Source organism: Nuphar pumila, chromosome 1 (assembly GCF_984573655.1).
Source record: "Nuphar pumila chromosome 1, dmNupPumi1.hap1.1, whole genome shotgun sequence".
Taxonomy (NCBI): Eukaryota; Viridiplantae; Streptophyta; class Magnoliopsida; order Nymphaeales; family Nymphaeaceae; genus Nuphar; species Nuphar pumila.
This window is the reverse complement of record NC_143249.1, coordinates 7,737,938-7,759,324: the sequence shown is the minus strand read 5'-3', so window position 1 is coordinate 7,759,324 and position 21,387 is coordinate 7,737,938. Positions and strand designations below refer to the sequence as shown.

General features: G+C 36.9%; 1 protein-coding gene and 1 long non-coding RNA gene across 2 annotated transcripts; one reads left to right on the top strand and one right to left on the bottom strand.

The window, feature by feature from the left end:
- Window positions 1-674: 674 nt before the first annotated feature.
- Window positions 675-1,759, bottom strand: LOC149847856 (uncharacterized). Its single transcript, XR_016432449.1, has 2 exons — window positions 1,655-1,759; window positions 675-883 (listed from the first exon to the last, which is right to left on the bottom strand). It is a non-coding gene; the product is annotated as an uncharacterized LOC149847856 (long non-coding RNA).
- A 13,866-nt stretch (window positions 1,760-15,625) lies between these two features.
- LOC149847855 (nicotinamidase 1-like) lies at window positions 15,626-20,364 on the top strand. The gene is made up of 5 exons (XM_090004954.1): window positions 15,626-15,935; window positions 16,614-16,797; window positions 17,018-17,151; window positions 17,300-17,485; window positions 20,125-20,364. Exons 1-5 carry the CDS (start codon window positions 15,795-15,797, stop codon window positions 20,197-20,199), a joined length of 720 nt encoding a protein of 239 aa, XP_089861080.1. The 5' UTR covers window positions 15,626-15,794; the 3' UTR covers window positions 20,200-20,364.
- Window positions 20,365-21,387: the final 1,023 nt, after the last annotated feature.

Here is a 21,387-nt window from a genome sequence, read left to right as displayed (position 1 = left end):
TATTCTCGTATATTCTACCTTGGTTGCTTAATGCAATGGGAGAGCATTCACTTATAAATTATCTTATAAATTATCTGTGCATGGTTAAACTCCTTACCACTTGAGTTTCTCACTAATCCATCCCCAAGCTCTTCCTAGACTCTCAAACCAACCCAACCTCTCTCCTCTCTCTCTTCTGAATCAAGCCAACCCCTACCGAACCCACATCTTCTCTATTTCCTTTGTGCTACCACTACAACAGAGCAGTAGATTAGCGACGACCACCTTTCGTCGCTAATCCGTCGCTAATCCGTCGCTAACCATGTTAGCGACGGATTAGCGACAACGCGGCGACAGTATGCTTACGTCGCGAATATTTCGACGCTAACTGGCGACGGAATAATTCCGTCGCCAAGTCCGTCGCTAATTGCGACGGAATAACGAGCGCTATATTCCGTCGCCAATCCGCCGGTACTAAACGGCGACCACGGCGTGGCGACGGATTTAATTCCGTCGCTAAGCCGTCGCTAGATTAATATGAATAGCGACGGAATCATCCGTCGCTAATCCGTCGCAAAAACGAAAAAAAATCAAAAAAAATTTATTTAAAAATTAATTACGGAGAACTGTACAATTTATATTTCCTGTACAATTTATATTTCCTGTAAATAAAAAACAAACCACACAAAAAAATTCATATAACAAGTATCTATAATAATTAATCGTTCCACCTTAAAACTAAGAAGTTTAATTATTTACAATTCAACAATTACAATTAGGAAAAATAAAAAAAATAGAACTTCTTCAACACAGTCCTCTAATCATCGCCAAGATTTTGTGCGTCTTCTTGTTCATTGTCTTTATCTGTCCCTTCAGCTCCACTACCCTGATTATCGCTAGCAGCCTACACAAGAAAAGAACAGTCAGTATTGATAAACAAAATATAATGAAATAAATTACACACTATATGTGATTCTATCATGTGCTCATGTGTGATCTAAGGCAATAAAAAAACTCTATATGTGATTCTATCATGCTCATATGTGTTCTAAGGCATATAAAAAAACTCTATATGTGATTCTACCATGCTCAGATGTGCTTTAAGGCAAGCAAAAAACTATATATGTGATTCGATCATGCTCGTATGTGTGCTAAGGCAGTAAAAAAATTGAATATGTGAATATAGCATGCTCATATGTGCTCTAAGGCAGGCAAAGCCAAAAATTTTATATGTGATTCTATCATAAATGATATATAACATGTTCATATGTGTTCTAAGGCAGTTAAAAAACTCTATATGTTATTATAGCATGTTCATATGTGTGCTAAGGCAGTCAAAAAATAGAATATGTGATTATAATATGCTCATATGTGTTCTTAGGCAGTAAAAAAACTGAATATGTGATTATAGCATGCTTATGTGTTCTAATGCAATAAAAAAAACTTTATATGTGATTCTATCATGCTCATATGTGCTCTAAGACAGACAAAAAGTTAAATATATATATATGTGATTCTATCATGCTCATATGTGTGCTAAGGCAGTAAAAAAATTGAATATGTGATTATAGCATGTTCATATGTGTTCTAAGGCATCTAGAAAAACTCTATATGTGATTCTACCATGCTCAGATGTGCTTTAAGATAGTCAAAAAAACTATATATGTGATTATACCTGAGAGGGACCTGGAATCGAAGATCCCCTATCCTGAACAGCGGCCTTGATCTCATTTCGGAGAAAGGGGGCGACGGTGTATTGGAAGTAGTTATTCAGTGATTCATCGTTGATTTGTTTATACCGTAGTCTTTTGTATGGAATCGATAACCATTTACGATATACCCGTTGTAGCATTGCACAACTTTGGTCGGACCATTTTCTAAATCACATATTCCTTGATCTTTAACATCACCATGGCGAACCTACGCACAGACATAAACAATTATTGTGATCACGATCAATTAAGTAACTTAGTGTTGTTTATAAGTACAAAATTTATGTTAGCTTCTTTACCAACTGTTTCAACCACTCCACAAACTTAGTTTCACGTTCTTTTTGTACTTCTGCATTAGTGAGATGTGAAACTTTGCTTTGCAACTCCAGATCAAATCGTCTGCAAACCACAAATACTTATATTACCGAGCCATGTATCCACATATAGAACATAAAAGGATTTATAATTGAGTTGCATATACATATACTTACTCGATGTATGGGTCGATCGCTGAACAATTAAAAAGAATATAGATGTGTGCTGCATCTTGCTCTCGATCTGTCAATAGCCTTGATCGGCAACTACCAAATGCATGCCCAAGTCGTTGAAATATCGACAGCTTGTCAGCTACAGTTACTTGTTCTCCATCATCGTTACGGGGCGGGCATGTGTAACGTGTTGAAATATGAGGTTCGAAGTACATAGATGAGAAATTTGAAATCTCTTCTAAAGTGTACGCCTCACAAATAGAGCCTTCTACTCTTGCTTTATTACGAACCTTTTTTTTTAGGTCGAACATGCATCTAACAAGAATATACATTTCAAATTTTAAATATCTGTCATTAAAGAGACAAATATAAAAAAACATATACCTTTCAAATGGGTACATCCATCGATATTGCACAGGGCCACCAACCCTTAGTTCATATGGCAGATGTATGATCAAATGTTCCATAACATCGAAAAATGCTGGCGTAAATATCTTTTCTAACAGACAAACAGTGGTGATGACAGAGTCCTCGAGATTCTTTACATCTGATACAATGACCTCCGATGCGCACAATGTTCTGAAAAATCCGCTCAACTCAGACAATACCCCCCATATAGGTTTGTCTAACATATCATGGAATGCTAGGGGTATCAATCGTTGCATAAAGATATGACAATCATGGCTCTTCAACCCATATAACTGTCCATCGTCAATCTTCACAGCCCGAGCAATGTTAGAGACATATCCATCTGGAAATCTCAGTTGTCTCAACCATTGACATACATGTTTTATTTGATCAGGTCTGAGCACGTACTTCGCCTTTGGTTTCAGTACTTTGCCATTATACTCTTTGAGTTCCAATTCTGGTCTTTTACATATTAATTTTAAATCCATACGGGCCTTCGGATTATCCTTCGTTTTTTCTTTAATATTCATTACTGTATTGAACACATTATCAAACACATTTTTCTCTACATGCATCACATCCAAATTATGTCGTATCAATAGGGTCGGCCAATACGGTAGTTCCCAAAAAATAGATTTTTTCGTCCAATTGTGTTCCTTCCCAAATCCACGGAAGGGTGTAGGACTGCGGGCATCTGTTAATACATTTGGAAAGTATCGCAATCTTCTTAAAATCTCTATGCCAGACAATCTTGAGGATGGACCTTCCATTTCAGTTGTGCCTGCTGTAAATGCATTCTTTTGACGTCGGAACGGATGATCGCTGGGTAGAAATCGACGATGGCAATCAAACCAGCAAGGCTTCCTTCCATGCATCAATCTAAAAGCTTTGGAATCCTCCATGCAGTACGGACAAGCCAACCTCCCATGTGTGCTCCAACCAGATAACATACCATATGCAGGGAAGTCACTGATTGTCCATAGAACAGCGGCCTTCATGTTGAAATTTTGTTTTTTGTGGGCATCATACGTGGTAACACCGTCATCCCACAGTACTTTTAATTCATCAATCAATGGCCTTAGATATACATCAAGATTTTGGCCAGGTGAGGTCGGACCAGGGATCAACAGAGACAAGAAAAGATTTGGACGTTTCATACACAAGCTTGGTGGAAGGTTGTATGGAGTTACAAATACTGGCCAGCATGAGTATGGAGTTGATCTACCCCCAAATGGATTAAATCCATCTGTACATAGACCGAGTCTAACATTTCGCACTTCCATTGCGAAGTTCTGATGAGTACGATCAAAGTGCTTCCAAGCTTCAGCGTCAACAGGATGCGTGATCTTGTTTTCATCGTGTCGAACTTTATTTGCATGCCATCTCATGTGTTTAGCTGTCTTTGAAGACATATACAATCGCTGCAATCTAGGAGTGATAGGAAAGTAGCGGAGCGACTTGTATGAAACTTCCTTTGATCTCGTGCTACCATTGCCTCTTGTCTTTGGCTTGAACCGAGGATGCCCACATGACGGGCATGATATGTCGTTTTCCTGCTCCTTGAAATACAACATGCAGTGATTTGGACAAGCATCAATCTTTTTGTAACCCATACCTAGAGCGTTGACCATAACTTTCGCACGATAGAAATTTTGTGGCAATTTCTCATCTTTAGGCAACATACTCTTCACAATCATGCACAAACGGTCAAAACATGATTGACTCAAATTATACTCGGACTTCAAATTCATTAGTTGAAGAACTGCAGACAAGATAGTGTGACTCTCACAACCGTTCCAAAGTGGCTCATCAGCATCTTTAAGTAAATCATAAAATCTACTAGCTGCATCGTTTGGTGATTCTTCATCTACGACAGTTCTTACATCACTAGAACTCATAGCAGAACCCAGTTCTGTTCCTGCAGCATCAAATATCAAATTCGTATATGGATTATCGTGCACCACATTCACCCGTGCATCAAAATCGTTTCTAAATTCTTCTCCATGAAACGCCCAGTTCTGATAATCACTCACAAAACCCTTCCTATATAGGTGATGTCTAACGCCATGAGGTTCTACAAATCGATTATTCTTACAAATCTTGCAGGGACACCTAATCCGACCTGTGGGATCTACCGTACTGACACTCGCCGTTGCAAATTCAATAAAACTATCGACACCATCCATATATTCATGCGATAACTCATTGTCCACTATCCTACGGTACATCCATTCACGGTTTGCAGTCATTCTGTCGTATGATGTTACGAATAGTATCCTAACGAATTAAGAAAAAAACAATCAGAATGCGACGATGAAGAAAATATCAAATTTATCATGCAATATACTATGTCAAACAATAACAAGAATTTTGATGCATGCATTGATAACTTAATATTTTCATGTGCAAACTATTAATGACATGATACAATCATTTGAAGCATGCTTTTATTATAAAATTTCACATGGAAGTCAAAATCAAATTGAAAGTAACTACATGCAAGCATGGATACAATTACATCAAACATTGCAATACATCATAATCATTCATATCAAATAAATGGCAAACATGTACCTGCAGCAAACACACTTCAATATCTCACTAACTACTACCATGCTTAGCATGGACTCCGTACTCCAAAAATAAGAACACTTCCATATTTCTACATTAAAATCATGCTCAGCATGATCTCCGAACTCCAACAAAGCAGTCCTAGATATCAACAACTAAGTGAGTGTGTGAACAATAAAGTGCTGCATTCAATAAATTAAATAACATGTGATACGTTTGCATCACTTACTCACCACGGGTATTTACCCGATTTGCATTGTTTTTGTCATTTACTTACCACAGGTGGCCGAGCACGAGTTGGTTCCGTTGAAAAATCTGCACAAAAACAAAACAAATTAAGTAACAAACTAACTAATCATGAAACAAGATGAAACACTAACTAAAAAAATCGGGTATTTCTCTCAAGGTACGGGCATTTTCTTATGTGAAACGTTTGAGAAATCGGGTAGAGGTAGGATTTCCATGCATGTTTTGATGGAAATCCATGGCGAATCAGTGGATCTACGAATCCACTATGTTATATTGATATTTTTCCTTGTTTTTCATTTTTTTTTTCAAAAAGAAATCCATGGCACGATCGATGTGGTATGGGTGTCGGCTGACAGACCAGCCGAAGTCAAGCCGTGAACCCTCGTTGTTGGCCCAGCCGAGTGATCGGCTGGGTATGATCCCTTTATTTCAAAAAAAAAAATCTTTTTATTCACGTTGGTGGCTGTTGGCTGGCTGGCAGCCAGCCGAGTAGCACTCGGCTGACTGCCAGCATGCTGGCAGGTGCGCCAGGCCCAGCACCCAGTCGGCTGGGTGCTAGGCGAGCCTATGACAGGGCCATAGCCGGCCCAGCCGACAAAAATTCTTTTCAAAACAGGGAAGGGGGTCGACCCCCCTTGCCGGAAACGCAGGGGGTCGACCCCCCCTGCCGGAAAGCACGGCAGGGGGTTAAACCCCCTCCGTTTCCGGCAGGGAAGGGGCGTACCCCCTGCGTTTAGAAGAAGAAGAAGAAGAAGAAGAAGAAGAAGAAGAAGAAGAAGAAGAAGAAGAAGAACCTGCGCTTCGCCGGACGGTGGCGGGAGGTTGACGGGGAGCGGCAGCTGGCGAGCGCCGGCTGGCGAGCGGTGGACGGGGAGCGGCGGCTGGCGAGCGGCGGTGGCCGGACGGTGGCGAGGGCCGACGGGCGGCGGGAGGGTGCAGTACAACGAAACAGGGAAAAGAGAAAGAGGGATGGGATTAGGGATTTACGCGACATTTAGCGACGGCTTAGCGACGAAAAAATTCCGTCGCGAAGCCGTCGCGAAACCCAAATACCAAAAAAGCGACGGAATATATTCTGTCGCTACTCCGTCGCTAAGTAGCGACGGAGTAGCGACGACAGAGTTCCCTCTTTAAATCCGTCGCTAAAATGGTGTTCTTGTAATCAAAAGTAGCGACAAAAACATGCAGTCGCTAATCCGTCGCTAAGTAGCGACAGATTAGCGATAAAAGTCGTTTCCTCGCTAATCCGTCGCAAATTAGCGACAGATTCTATCTCTAGCTAATCTGTCGCTAAGTAGCGACGGGAAAAATCCGTCGCTAATTTCCGTCGCTAATTAACAATTTTCTTGTAGTGTACCTGTACTTCCATCACATTCTTTAAGTGAATATATCAAAGATATGACCGCCTTCAATCTCAATCTGAACTGGAGCAGGAGTGAATGTAAAAGGAACATCTAAACATATAGAAGCAAAGCATGCTCTGGGCATAGAGCGAGTGAAACAATCGATTTCCTGTAACTTACCATTGAGATATTCAGCAACGGCTTCCAAAAAGTCCTGCAGAGAACTCCTGGAAAGGAAACGATGACAACATCTCACCAAGTCTTCAAAACATAAAAGGGTATTCCATTCGTTTGGAAGACCACCCTCCCGTGAACCCAACAATCATCAACCTCTGGCATTGCATCAAACGCTGATCTTCACTAAATGGACAAGATAGATCATATCTACAGTGTCCGATTTGATTAAAACAACTTGCATCGATGAGACACCAATGAAGAGGTATGACGATAAAGATGACAGGAACCGAATGGACCCATTGCATGAAACATTGCATTCCAAGCACAGATGTATGCAACAGCTCTATTTCAATAGCCAAACACACCCTTTGTATCCAACATCGTAAAAGTATCAACATCTCTTGTGGTGTCCCCTAGGGGTGTCAACGGGTTTGATTCGGATCCAGGTGAAACCTGACTTGGCTTTGTTTTTTGGGTATGGTATCGGGTCCGAACTCGAGTCTAATCAAACCCACCATAAGAGAAACCATACCTGAACCTGATAAGAACTACATGAACCAGACCTGGACCATACCTGGTAAAACAATTTTTTTTTTATCATTTTTACATTGAAAATTTGTGGATCTTAATGGTAGTCGGGCTGTTATAAAATTTTACAAATTATACCCGAGTCCATATATTAATCGGACTTTCGGGTCCAGACCCAAGTCTTAATCAGATCTTCTTATTTATCACCATACCCAGACCCTATAAGGTTTGGTTTGGGCCGGGTCCGGGTAAACCGGACCGCTTGACACCCCTAGTGTCCCCTGGGCAAGGAACCCTAGATTAGATGTCCGTATTGTCCCAATGATGTAATTATTACTGAATTTGCTTATGGCTCATGGTCTCAAGAATGAGATTTATTTTAAATCTAACAAAAAAACATTTTCTTGGATTTTTTTTCTACGTTTCAATGAAAATATTGAAATTTTATTGAAAATGCTAAAAAAAATTGTTATATTTTTTCATATTTTGTAATTTTTATTCTTTTATTATATTTTTGAAAATTTAAACGCGTGTGCCTTTTCCTGGATGTTTTGATGCCTTTTCCTGGATTTTTTGAAAGACCTAAAAATGGAAATTTTGAAAAATTCTCAAAGTATTTATGGCTAATAATGGCTTTTATAGATATTTATCGCCATGGTTGCAACCCATGCCAATCCCACATTTCATATTTGTAACGCCCCACGCGTTATGCGTACGTTATGGATTTTTCTTGAAAATTTAATATTTTTGTCTTTTTCTCTTTTTTTCTAAGATGGTATTTTTCTTGCAAGTTTTACCCATAGTTAGCAAAAGTCCGTTCTTTTTCAATAAAACTTTGAAAATGAAAAAAAACAAACAACTGAAACTCCGTTTTTTCTCAAAAAATAGCAAAAAAAAGCGTGTTCTTTTGATAGAAAGTTTAGAACACGGAAATTTATATTAAAAAAAACTGTTAAAAAAATCAATTATGGATCCAATGGAACCAGATCCTGGCTTTGGAATATAATGGTTCTCGAGTCTGAAATTTTGAATCTCATAATTCTTCAAACTATCTTGTTTTTCAAGGAAAAATCTCATATATATATATATATATATATATATATATATATATAGAGAGAGAGAGAGAGAGAGAGAGAGAGAGAGCAGTAGGGACATGATCACTTTTAAACATGACCATAACAAACTTTGCTGGGCTGGGACTTTTTAGCGGTGACAAAAGTCGGTGCTAACGGTCTTATTTCAAGTTGGTTCTGGTCATGTTCGAAAGTGATCATGCACCTATATATATATATATATATATATATATATATATATGTGTGTGTGTGTTTGTGTGTCTGTTTTGTTATTACTCATTTTATAATATTAAAACCGAATTAATCTCGCTTGCATTGTTTGCTGATTTTTTTCAACTCGTCTTCTTACGTGTTTTTTTTTTCAGCCATCTTTTTGAATGTGAAACCTTTCAAGTAACGTATTCAGTGTTTAACATGTTTTGCTTTATTTTTATGCATTGCCATGGTTTTACCCAATGTTGTCAGTATCGGTATCGGCCCCGAATCATTTGACCACCGATACGGATACTCAACTGAATTGTTCTGTATCAAGCCAACAATAATAAAAAATTATTACCGGTCAATCATAATGTGACACATGTTAAAACCATTAAAATAATATTAAAATTTTATTTTTTATACTTTTTATATTTATTACAAAATATCCGATTCAGCCAACCTATCGAATTTCTGCCCCGTATCGGCCGATACACACTGATACTGAACATGGGTTTTACCACAAATAGGTTCAGGCCCATTTGATGTAAAGCATACTATTTGCATTCTCATGGTGACTATTCTCTCTAACCAAATAAGAGATCTTTTATACAGAATCAATAATACACAAAGTCATAGAGAATCAATTTAGTTTCACAAATATGATCACATATAAGCATAATGTATTGTCATATATCATAATGAATCAAACAGACCCATCTCCTTTATATGTTGAAAATACAATCTCGGTGTTAGCCCTTTAGTAAAGGGATTCACAGTCATTTCCTTTGTACTGATTGTATCAATACATACCATATGATTCTCAGTTCTTTCTTTAACAACAAAGTATTTTAACTCTATGTATCGACATAAGATTAAACTTTTGTTGTTATTTGAGAAGGGCACAACTACTTCATTATCACAAAAGATCTTTAGTGATTTCTCAATAGAGTCCATAATTCTAAGACCCATAATGAAGTTTCTTATCCAAATGGCGTAAGGTGAAGTCTCATATAGAGCAATAAATTTTACCTCTATGGTATGAGCAACAATTGTAGACTGTTTTTCGCTTCTCTATGAAACGACACAACCTGCTAATAAGAAACTATATCAAGTAGTAGACTTTCTACTATCGAGACATCCTCTCAAGTCTGCATCAGAGTATCCAATGATCTCTAGGTGGTAAACTTTTTTGTAAGTCAATATATAGTCATTTGTTCCTTGCAAATAACACATAACCTTCTTCGCTGCCTTCCAGTGCTCAATGCCTGGATTTGACTTATATCTTTCAAGCATTCTCACGACAAATGCGATGTCAAGTCGTATGCAGGTTTGCACATACTACAAACTCTCAACCGTTGAAGCATATGTGATAGTTGTCATCTGTGCCTTTTCATTATCAATCTGAAGACAGTCCTTTAGACTTAATTTATCCCCTTTCAGTATGGGTGTTGAACCAGGAGAATAATTTTTCATCTCATATCTTTTAAGAACCTTAAGGATATAGAATTTTTGAGAGAAGCCAAGGACACCCTTAATTCTATCACGACAGATCTCAATTCCAAGGACATATGTTGTCTCACCCATGTCTTTTGTCTCATATAGTAGACTCAAATCATTAGTTGTAAGAAGAATATCATCAATATATAAAACCAAAATTATGAACTTACTCCCACTGGCCTTAAAATATATCAACTAATCAACAATGTTTTCAGTGAATCCAAATTCATAATTACCTTATTGAATTTTTTACACCATTGGCGGGAGGTTTATTTAAGTCTAGAAATTGACTTATTCAATTTGCAAACTAAATGATTTGAGTTATCTATATTGAAATTAGGAGATCATTGCATGTATATCTTTTTTTCTAGATCCTCATTTAGGAAAACAATTTTTATATCCATTTGATGTAGCTCTAAATCAAAATGAGGTACGAGGGCCATAATTATTCTCAACAATTTCTTAGTTGAAACAAGAGAAAAAGTCTCATCATAATCAATGCCCTCTATTTGTGTGAAACCTTTTGCAATGAGCTTAGCCTTATACCTCTCCACTTGACCTTTGGAGTCTGTCTTGGTCTTAAAAATCCATTTACAACTAACAAGTCTTACTTCATCAAGTCAAAGTACACGATCTCACACTTAGTTATTTGTAATAGAGTCAAACTCTTTTTTCATGGCATTGATTCAATGCATTGATCTTTCACTTTCAATGGCTTCTACAAAGGTGAAAGAATCATCATTAATGCCTATGAAATCATTAGGCTCTTATAAATACACCACATAGTTTGGATGGATAGCAGATTTACTGGTCCCCGTAAACCTCCATACAGGTGCTACAAGTGGTTCAAAATGAACTTCTACATCTTGTTGTTGTTGTATATCCTCAACAACAACTTGTTTTATTTGAGATTGAAGTTCATTGATAAGATTTTCCTTGACATTATCCAAAGGGACAATGATAGAAAAAATGGAGTCTTTATCCTTCGTAGGTATGAAACCTAAATATTGTATTTTCTCAAATCCAATACTTTGAGATGCATTTATTTTAATAGAAATATTTTCAAGAAATCTTGCTTTATCTGTCTTCACTATTTATGGTGTGTGGGATGAACAATAAAACCTAAAGCCTTTTGATCATTCTTGATAACTAATGAAAAATCCACTAGTCATCATAGAATCAAATGCTTTTATATGTGAGTTATATAATTTAGCTTCAGCTAGACATCCCCATATATGCATATATGACAAAAAAGGTTTTCTATCAGTCCATTACTCGTAACGATTCTTTTGGATAACCTTCGTATGAACCTTATTCAAAATATGTACTATTGTCCTAAGAGCTTCACCCCCACAAGGTCAAGTAAAGGTTCGAGTAATTCAACATCGCTTGAATAATTTCTTTAAGCGTACAATTTCTTTTTTCAGCTACACCATTCTGACAGGCACTACCAAGTATGATATATTGAGGTACAATACCTTCATCTTTTAAAAACCACACTTATGATCCTTCATTTTATATTATCTTAGTGAAATAACCATAATATTTTCCAACTCTATCGGACTTAATTACTTCAATAACTTCACAAATTTATTTCTCTACTTCTTTCTTAAAGTCCTTAAAAACCTAAAAGACTTCTGAATTTTTAAATAATAAGTAGAGATACATATACCGTGAATAATGGTTTATAAAGGTAACAAAATACTTTTCACCTTTATAACATAGTGAAAATGCCCGCAAACATCTGTATGCAAGATTTTTAATTTTTCATTGCTGCGTTGGACATCTTTCTTATATGTGTTAGACTACTTAGCCTTTATACATTTAACACATGGTTTTGTATCTATGAAATCAAGGGATTCAAAAATTACTTCCTTCACAAGTCCTTGGACTCTCTCTTTCGAGATATGTCCTAACTTTTAATGCCAAAGCAAATAAAACTGATCCTCCTTTAGACCAGATTTATTGTTAATCATTGTGTTCTCAATAGAATGAGATTCTTGAATTTGGAATTTAGTTTTCAGATGATACAAACCATCACACACATATGTAGAATCTGCATAAATAGAATTTTTAATAATAATAAGTTTGGAGTTTTTAAATTTAAAAATAAAAACAAACTTATCAAGTTTTGAAATTGAAATCAAGTTCCGCCTATATGATAAAAAATAAAATGTATCAACCAAATCCAAAACGAATCTCGATTTTAACACAACTTTACAGGTCTCAACATTCTTGACATGCGAGCGTATCTTATTTCCTGATAAGATGTTTCTTTCATGTTCTGTTGGTTCTCTTTTGTTCAGACATGCCTTCAAAGAATTGACAATGTGCACCGTGACACTATAATCAATCCACCAACTATACAATAGAACATGAATCAAATTACACTCATAAAAAATAAATAACTTATTACCTTTATTCTCGAGTCATTTCTTATGTTTCAGGCATTCAACCTTCTTATGTCAGTTCTTCTTGTAGAAGAAACACTTTATAGAAGAACCTCCTGCTTAGGATTTGGCTTTCGCCTGAGACTTTGAACTCGCTCGAGAGGTTTTCTTCCTGTTCTTCTTTTTGATTTTTTTTTTCTTTGCCTCCAGCATATGTTTTTCCTTATAAAAGGCTATATGTGCACTCAACACCCTCTCACCTTTCAATCTTTTTTCCTCTTTAATACACTTGGTTAAGAGGACATTAAAAGACTACCCATCACTATGTGTGTTATAGAAGATTTTGAAGAATTCATATTCAGTAGGCAATGAGGTCAAAATCAGATGGACCAAGAAAGAGTCATAAATGGTGAACTTTATGTTATTAAGTTGAGACACAATGTTTCTCATCTCCAAGATGTGCTGTCAGATGTGACTCTCACCAGAATATTTCATAGAAACCAATTTTGACATCAGTGTACTAGCCCTTGCCTTATTAGAACTGACGAATTCGACCTCAATGGCTCCTAGAAATTCTTTCACAGTTCTTCAGTAAGAGATGGTGAATGTTGTTAGTCACTCAAGATTGCAAAAACAACAAGCTAAGTCTGTTTGAGTGCTCTCACTTTTCAGAGGTATCCTTCTGTTCGGCTGGACACTGTTCTGTAAGAGAGGGAGGTTCGTTAATCCTAAGAGTTAAATCCAAGTTCATGTAATCGAGAGTGAACTACACTATTTTTTTTTAATCTGAGAAATTTGATCGTCTAACAAGAGGATGTTATTAGAACCATCAATGATGAAAGAACCTGATACAACGAGAAATGAATGAAAAGACCTTATTATTGCTCAAATGATACTCATGTTGAAAAGGTAAAAACTAAGACTTTTTATTATTTACATTTTCTGAGACAAGCATAATTGGGTCATTATCATTCCACTTTGGTGAAAACGTTAATAATCACAGTTACTTTGTCTCCTCAATTCACAAAGAATTGACTTCAATTGGTGAAACTAACAGTTCATGTAACCAGATGCAATTCAACATTATACCTTTGAGTACAAACATGCTTCATGGGCTGGTATGCATATCTGTTATTGCACCTTGTATGAATTTAGAACACAATCACCTACCTTTAGGTAGAATTATTGTGTCATAAAGTCATACATAATTATAATATTGAATCTTAATACAGTCTAAAGAATTCTCAATCAATATAACTCAAATCACTTTGGTGATTACATGAGTCAGTTAATCAAGATCTTTTATCGAAAACATATTTGTATTATGGAGCATGCCCATGCACACATGTTAATGCATGTATATTCATGACGAAATATGCATTATATCATAAAAAATACGGGTTCACGCAGCTTGTGGTATGTGTTGCTCGGTCCTCCATGCCTCTTGGTTCATGACCCTTCTGATAGCTTGCCAACATAACTTACGAGAAATTGCTTTGGATGGAGATAGATTCTGTTTGCTTTATTGATGCCCTCAAGACTAAGAAGCCCATCTCCTCCCTCCATCCAAACGGGGATGGCAAAACAGGTCACATTTGATTATATGTGTCTCTTATATATTATCACTACAATAGTATCATCCCAAAGAAACCTATCGATGTGAGCCGACAATAGATTTGGCAAGCATCGAATGAACCCTACCGACTCACCCACACATGCAGTGGAATGCACGATGTGAGCCCATAACCCAATGTTGTTGTATTTTTAAAATATAACCTGAATGTAAAATTGATACATACCGGTAGACGCCAAGAACAAAGCGACGTGCGAGGGCTTGATGTTCTCCTCAACCTATCGATGCTCACAATGAGCCCAGGTCACTATGTTGATAGTGAGCAGGACCCTGAACCAAAAAAAAAATGATACCCCTTGGTTGTTCTTATCATGCAAACATGCCCCCTCACTTCTAAGAGAGGCATGTAGTGGAAGGAGTGGGTGGATACCACTAGCAGTAGTTACTCTACCTAGACAGTTACAATAACTATCCTGTAACTCCTATGAATCACCACCTCATGATGTACTCATGTCAAACCCATTCATATTCCAACACTCCATCCCAAGTCCAAACGGGGCGGTGCCCCATTTTTTGTCGGTCCACTGTCATCTCTAAGTAAGATGCAGGCGATGACTTCATTCTCATCATCCCTCTTATCTCTACTCCAACACAGGCTTCCTAACAAAGTCTAAAAGTTTTCTACGGTTTTGTTTAAAAAGGCTAGCCTCTGGTGGGTAGGGGGGACCTCAAGGGATTTACCAAACTTAGGCCAGCAAATGTGAGGTCGGTATTTAGTGGAGGGGTTGGTTTCTCTTGGACTATCCCAAAAAAATCAACCTATGGTTCCTATTTGACATTTTTTTTTAAATATTAGGTTTGGATGTAAAATTTAACAAATATACATAACTGAATATTAAGTAAAAGTGGGGCTGGGAATCTTGTGGGATGGGGCCTACGCAGTGTAAGGTGGATTCAAAAGGTTTGGACTAGTGGGAAGTTAAGCAGGTGGTCTAGATCAAATCTCATGGGCCACAACGTGACTACTCTCCTGGGGCAAAGGGTAAGCCACAGAGTTTTATCTCCATATAAATATATATATATATATATATATATAAAAGATAAAAGTGGGGCCTAAATTATAAAATTTTCTAAAAGACAAAAAGATGGTGCTTTGGGCAACTCAGCTGGTGGCGGCTTTCCACGGAAGGCGAAAGAATTGACTTTCTTAACCAAAAAGGGATGAATGAAAGCCGTTAAACTTTCTCATGACCAGCAGAAAGCAAGATCTCATTAGATGAACGGTTGATGTGTGGGATTTGGTTTCTGGATGAGGATAGACTCTAATTCAAAGACCCTCTCTCTCTCTCCATTGACTGCATGGGTGAATCCTCTACATATGGTGACTTGGTTGTCGGTATCTTGCTGATTTTGATCCACCACCACCAACTCTACAGTCCGAGAATGGATGTTGGGGAGTGATAAAAACTCAGGGTGTTTGTATGGTTAGTCTTGGTTGCCTGTGAAACCATCACTTGAAACAGGCCTTTTTAGGGAATCCCTCATCTCACAAAACCAACAAATTTTCTGTTTTTTTCATCTGAAAGTTGGTTTTGCTAAAGCGGAGAGATGGCAACCAAAGTTGTTGATCTGCTGAGGGCAGATTTGTCATTGCATGAGGAGACTTTGTTGCTTCAAGCAGAGAGGAAGTTTGGATTAGTTCTGGTTGATGTTGTCAATGGCTTCTGTACTCCTAGGGCTGGGAATCTGGTGGGTGAATCCTCTCTCTCTCGGCCTTTTCATATTGGTCTTTTTTTTGTGTCTACGGTTTCTTGTTTGTTGGAAGTTTAGGATTTTGTTGTTTGGTGGTATTTATGGTTGATGGCATGATTTTCTTGTTAGCGTTAAGTTCATCTGGTTGTGATTTGAATCTTTTCTGGCTTTTGGTGTTGGAGCTTTGCTTTATCTCTATTATTTCTGTTTCATTAAAAAAAATCTCTACTTTTTCTGTTAGCTGAAATTTGTGGTTTTGGGTGTCTTAGATGATGAATAGAAGGTTGTGTTAATTTTTTTTTATTGCAGTTTCTGGTGCTGTTATTTTGGCATATTTTGGTTTTTGGCGTTTCAAAAATTGTCTGCTTTTCTCAATTTTCCAAAATTTGTTTTTTTTTTTATATTTTGGATGGTGAAAATGAACTTGTTTCAGCTTTGGGTATTGGTTTTTACTTATTATTATTATCTTCATCATCATTGTTATTATTATTGACTATGATGGTGATACTAATTGTTGTTAAATATTGGGGCAATTTGGGGTTTGTTTTTGGCATGTCTCATGATGAAAAGCATTTTGCTGTAAGATTTGGTTGTGGTTTTCTGTTTTCTGTTTTAGTCTTTTGTCAGATTTAGATTTGTTATATATTGAGGTTTTTGCTGGATCTTTGTTCCCAGGCCCCATTGGAACCCAATGATCAAATCTCTCACATGGTGGATGAATCTGTCAAGCTGGCTAGGATTTTCAGTGAGAGAAAATGGCCAATATTTGCTTTTCTTGATACCCATTATCCAGATAAGCCCGAGGCACCTTACCCTCCCCACTGTATCATTGGAACAGGAGAAGAAAATCTGGTGCCTGGTATCCTCTACCTCTCTACTAAAATTTCAGTCAATAATCGCTTTTGTTCAGAAGTGATTGTTGCTTCGTGTTTGGTCTCTTTCTTTGTCATGCAGCGCTTTAGCTAAATTCTGATAGTTTGATTATTGATGCTCAATTTTGGTGAGTTTTAAAGTTCCAAAGGGCTTGATATCCATGGCAGAGCAGGAATTGCTTATTTCTATTTTTTGTTCAATTGTAGCTTTGGAATGGCTGGAAAACGATACAAACACAACAATTAAACGCAAAGATTGCATCAATGGTTTTGTCGGTTCAATGGAGCAAGATGGTTCCAATTCGTTCATTGATTGGGTGAAAAGCAAGGAGCTTCAAGCTGTATGTACTTTCTATGGAAGTATCTATTTTTTATTTGTTTGCCTTGTGATGAAGCCATAGAATCTTTCTTAGTTTTTACTTATTAAGTACAAACCAAATTTCTTCCTGTTGACTCACTTATAAAACCTGTTACTGAAACTGTGTATAGATTTTGGTGGTAGGAATATGTACAGATGTCTGCGTCTTAGACTTTGTGGCTACCATCTTATCTGTCAGAAATCGGGGTTTGCTATCTCCATTGGAGGATGTTTTCGTTTATTCACAAGGATGTGCAACTTATGATCTCCCGGTTCATGTTGCTCAAAATATTAAGGGAGCTATTCCTCATCCTCAGGTACTATTGCTGTTCTCATTTTTTTTTTCTACAAGGAAATTTCAAGATGATAAAACTGGGTAAATCATTATTAGTTGTGATAGGACCTGATCTATTGGCTGCTTAAAAGCAAGGAAATCTCAGGCTGAATCACACATTATTGGTTTATTTGCTTTGATTTAATGGAAATATTCTGATATAGATTTTCATTTTAAACAAGAAAATCTTGTTTCTAACTTCCATTTGACCTCTGAGATCATGTTCACATTGCATTTTTTATCCTAAAAGAGTTTGTATAAAAATTGATACCAATCTTTATTTTCATAATTCTCCTACATGAGTAGGTCCTTTCTCCCCACATGATGTGGAAATTGGTGCCTCCCTCTGTTTTGCTTTTTGTGGAAGAACATAAAATATCACAAAAGTTTAATTTGGATCCGGTGTTGAAATTCTTTCTACTTTTCTTGTCGATGAAAAGACAAATTGTAGATCGCCATGAATTTTCTATGAGTTTTTAGACTTTCCAAGGAGGTACCCGGTGTACTAGTGGTTCAATATATGACCTCTTGCACTAGAATTTAAAATTTTTCAATCCCATTAACATTATGTATGCATATATACATTCTTTGGATCAAGCTGTTTTTACTTGGAAGTATTTTGTATCATGAAATTTTGGTGCATAGGGGACCAACCATTAAATCCCATAATGTTACATATTCATATAGACATGGTTTGGGTCGAGCTTTTTTTGAAGTAAATTCCTGATTCTTGTGTCGTGAAATTTGGTGTATTGTGGGCCATTGATTTTTAATTGTTAGAATCTGTCTAAATCAATATTGTCAAAATCAGTTTTTGAATCAGATTGATTTTCCAGGAAAAAAAGGCCAAATCAGTTTGAATTGGTACTATTAAAAAAACAAGTTTTAAAAAAAAATAAAAAATCACAATAAAATTTATATAGATTGAGTCGATTCAGCTAAATTGACCGATTCTTTAGGGGGTATGAATCAGCCCCTGCATCAAATTGAAAAAGGGGCCGATTCGATTCTATTTTGATAACATTGGTCTCAATATAAAAAAAATATTTAATTTTTTACTAAATAAAAATAGAGGTAACATTGGTAGGATCTGATCCATAATGCTAAACCTGTTTCACTTTTATCTGTTGACCAAATACTTTGCTCATCCCATATCTTCTACTGGATTTCTGTTTGCAGCCGCTATTGCTTTGTGTTCTGTTTTCAACTCTTGTGTCCGGCATGGGTATATTTTTAAAAGAAAAAATTTCTTGTTAGAAGTCCATGAAAGCCAGTACATCCATCTTTTATTGGTACCAACAAAAAATACCCCATGAAAGCACACAATTTTCTAGCAGATTCCATGGAGTATATCTGAAAACATTACTTACAATGAGTGAAACATATCCTATTCCATTGCAGTGGTCTCAATCCCAGTCTTTTCTTTTTGGGGGCATGGCATAGCCCTTGACTATAACTTCCAGGCACTGGACCTATAATTTCGTAGTCCCCAACTGCAACACCAACCTCATTGTCACCCATATATTGTCAAACCTTGCCAAACACCATACATAATGAGTCATTTGCTTTTTCTTTACCGGACAGGAAATGCTGTCTGGTGTGAAAAACAAAAAGGACCAGAACCTGTTGGTAGGAACAGCAAAAATGGCCAGTCATGCTGGAGTTGAGAATTATTCCCAGTATCAACTGAATTCATTCTATTAGTAATTTCATTGAAATATTTTCTGCATCATTGTCTAATAGGTTCACACTTTTAGAAATGCAGAATAGCTCCCTGTTTATTGCGACGTAGATTGATTTATCTTCATTTTTCTTTTTGGTTGTTCTCTCAACTAGGCTGTCCAATATATGTGCTCTAATGTTGGCATTTCAGAAGCTTAACCTCCGCAACTGTAGAATCTCACTTTTTTACAGACCTCACAGTGTGTATCATAAACATGCACGTTACTTATTTTTTTCAAATTTATGATCCAAACATTTCATGGCATTGTAAAACATAATATATTTGACATCATGATGGACTGGGCCGGTTTGGTGGTTAATAATCTTCTGGAATCCAACAATTCATTGTCAATTGTGTGCTCTGGAACAACTTTATGTTAAACATTTAGATGTGCAATATTTATTGTTAACATAATTATGTTTTAATATTAGCCTTGAATTTAGTAGATTAACATCATGATGGACTGAGCCTGTTTGGTGGTTAATAATCTTCTGGAATGCCAAAATTGAATGTTAATTGTGTGCCTTGGAACAACTTTATGCTATGAATTAACTTTGAAATGTGTATTAATTATGATTTGCACAAGCATGTTTTAATAGAGTCATTGACATTGAACTTAACATGACTATAGTTGCTACTAGGGGATCTGACATGTAGGACTTTGTATTTCCTATATTTTGACATGTCTATGATAAACTTCTCTTAATGGATACCTGTATTAAAGAGTTAACGCTGGGCTATCCGGAAATCTGAGTTTATCACAATCTTGGTCTGAAATTCCGGATAAGCTAGTTTTTTATGATTATTGTTCAGTTTGATGTGGATTTTTTTTTAATGAGTTTGTTTGGGGGATTAAACTTGGCTGTAGATTGAAATATGAGCATCTCTTTTCTTTGTAGGAAACCATGCATCATGTGGGCCTCTATTTAGCCCAAGGAAGGGGTGCAAGAATCGTGAAGCAAGTATTCACCTAATCGGTTTCACCAACTAATGTCTGATGGATGGTGGTGATGAGCCTAGTATGTGTAGTGGAAATGTTAAAAATTTGGCTCCCAGATGAGGAGGACAAGTGGGTCTTTCCTTTTTAATCATTTATTGTTTATTTGGTTTACAAATGAATGAAACACTGCCTTGAAAAATGATTCCATGACCCAAGGGTGAGTTCAGAAAATAAGCCTTGATAAAAGTCTGCTGCCACCTCTAGGTTTGTGAAAACTGCTAAATTGCCTTGTGGGACCCGGTTGCTCTTGTTCAGAGATGAGAGCGTGTATAAAGATGATGATAAAACATACAGTAAGAAAGCCCCACAATCAAAACCGTTTGCATTATTCTTAATGACCCCTTCCTACAATAAAAGTGACATACTGCAGAATCCATACAGCCTGAACGAACACTTGATTGCATTCTGTATGGTTCCACATAAATATGATTTTCGATCCAGCAATGCTGTTTAAATTGAATCGAATCAGCCTGAATCGGCTGCATTTGATCTAATCGGTTCCTCACTGATTTCCATTGAAATCGGCTGCCATAATTGTGATATTTGTCTGTTATTGTTGCATTTTAGAATTGGATTGAAGTTATAAGTCATCATTTACTTTGTTTATGTGTTTTCTTTTTTAAGATAATTTTACTGTTTTAAGATAAAAAAAAGGGGCCCCCGTTTCGCCCGGTCCACTGCCATCCCTATGAAAGTGGTGTTGTACATCGTAAAGCAATGGGGTTTGATCAGGCTGCCTTCATTTTGAGCATCTTCACATATCCCTTGATAGCCGGGAGCAGATCAGTTGCAATTAGGGGCATCAACCGGTCAGGTTTGGTTCGGACCCAAGTGAAACCAGACTTGGACCAGATTTTTGGGTATGGTATCGGGTCCAGACCCAGTTCTAATCGGGTGTACTATAAGAGAAACCATACCTGGAGGCTGGAGCCAATATGAACTACATAAACCAGACCCGGTCAAATAATATTTTTTTTAATCATTTTTACATTGAAAATTTGTGGGTCTTAATCGGAACTTGAGTCAGGCCCAGGTCTTGTATAAAATTTCACAAACTATACCTGGGTCCATGTATTAATCGGACCTGGGTCTTAATTGGGTTTTCTTATTTGTCACCATACTCTGATCCTATAGGGTTTGGTTCGGGTCAGATCTGGGTAAA

Bases quoted from the DNA above. Each gene is read 5' to 3' on its own strand.
- LOC149847855 (XM_090004954.1), top strand. From the start codon at position 15,795: ATGGCAACCAAAGTTGTTGATCTGCTGAGGGCAGATTTGTCATTGCAT. The intron at 16,798-17,017 runs GTATCCTCTACC...GTTCAATTGTAG, and splicing joins AGAAGAAAATCTGGTGCCTG to CTTTGGAATGGCTGGAAAAC. The intron at 17,486-20,124 runs GTACTATTGCTG...TTTTCTTTGTAG, and splicing joins GAGCTATTCCTCATCCTCAG to GAAACCATGCATCATGTGGG.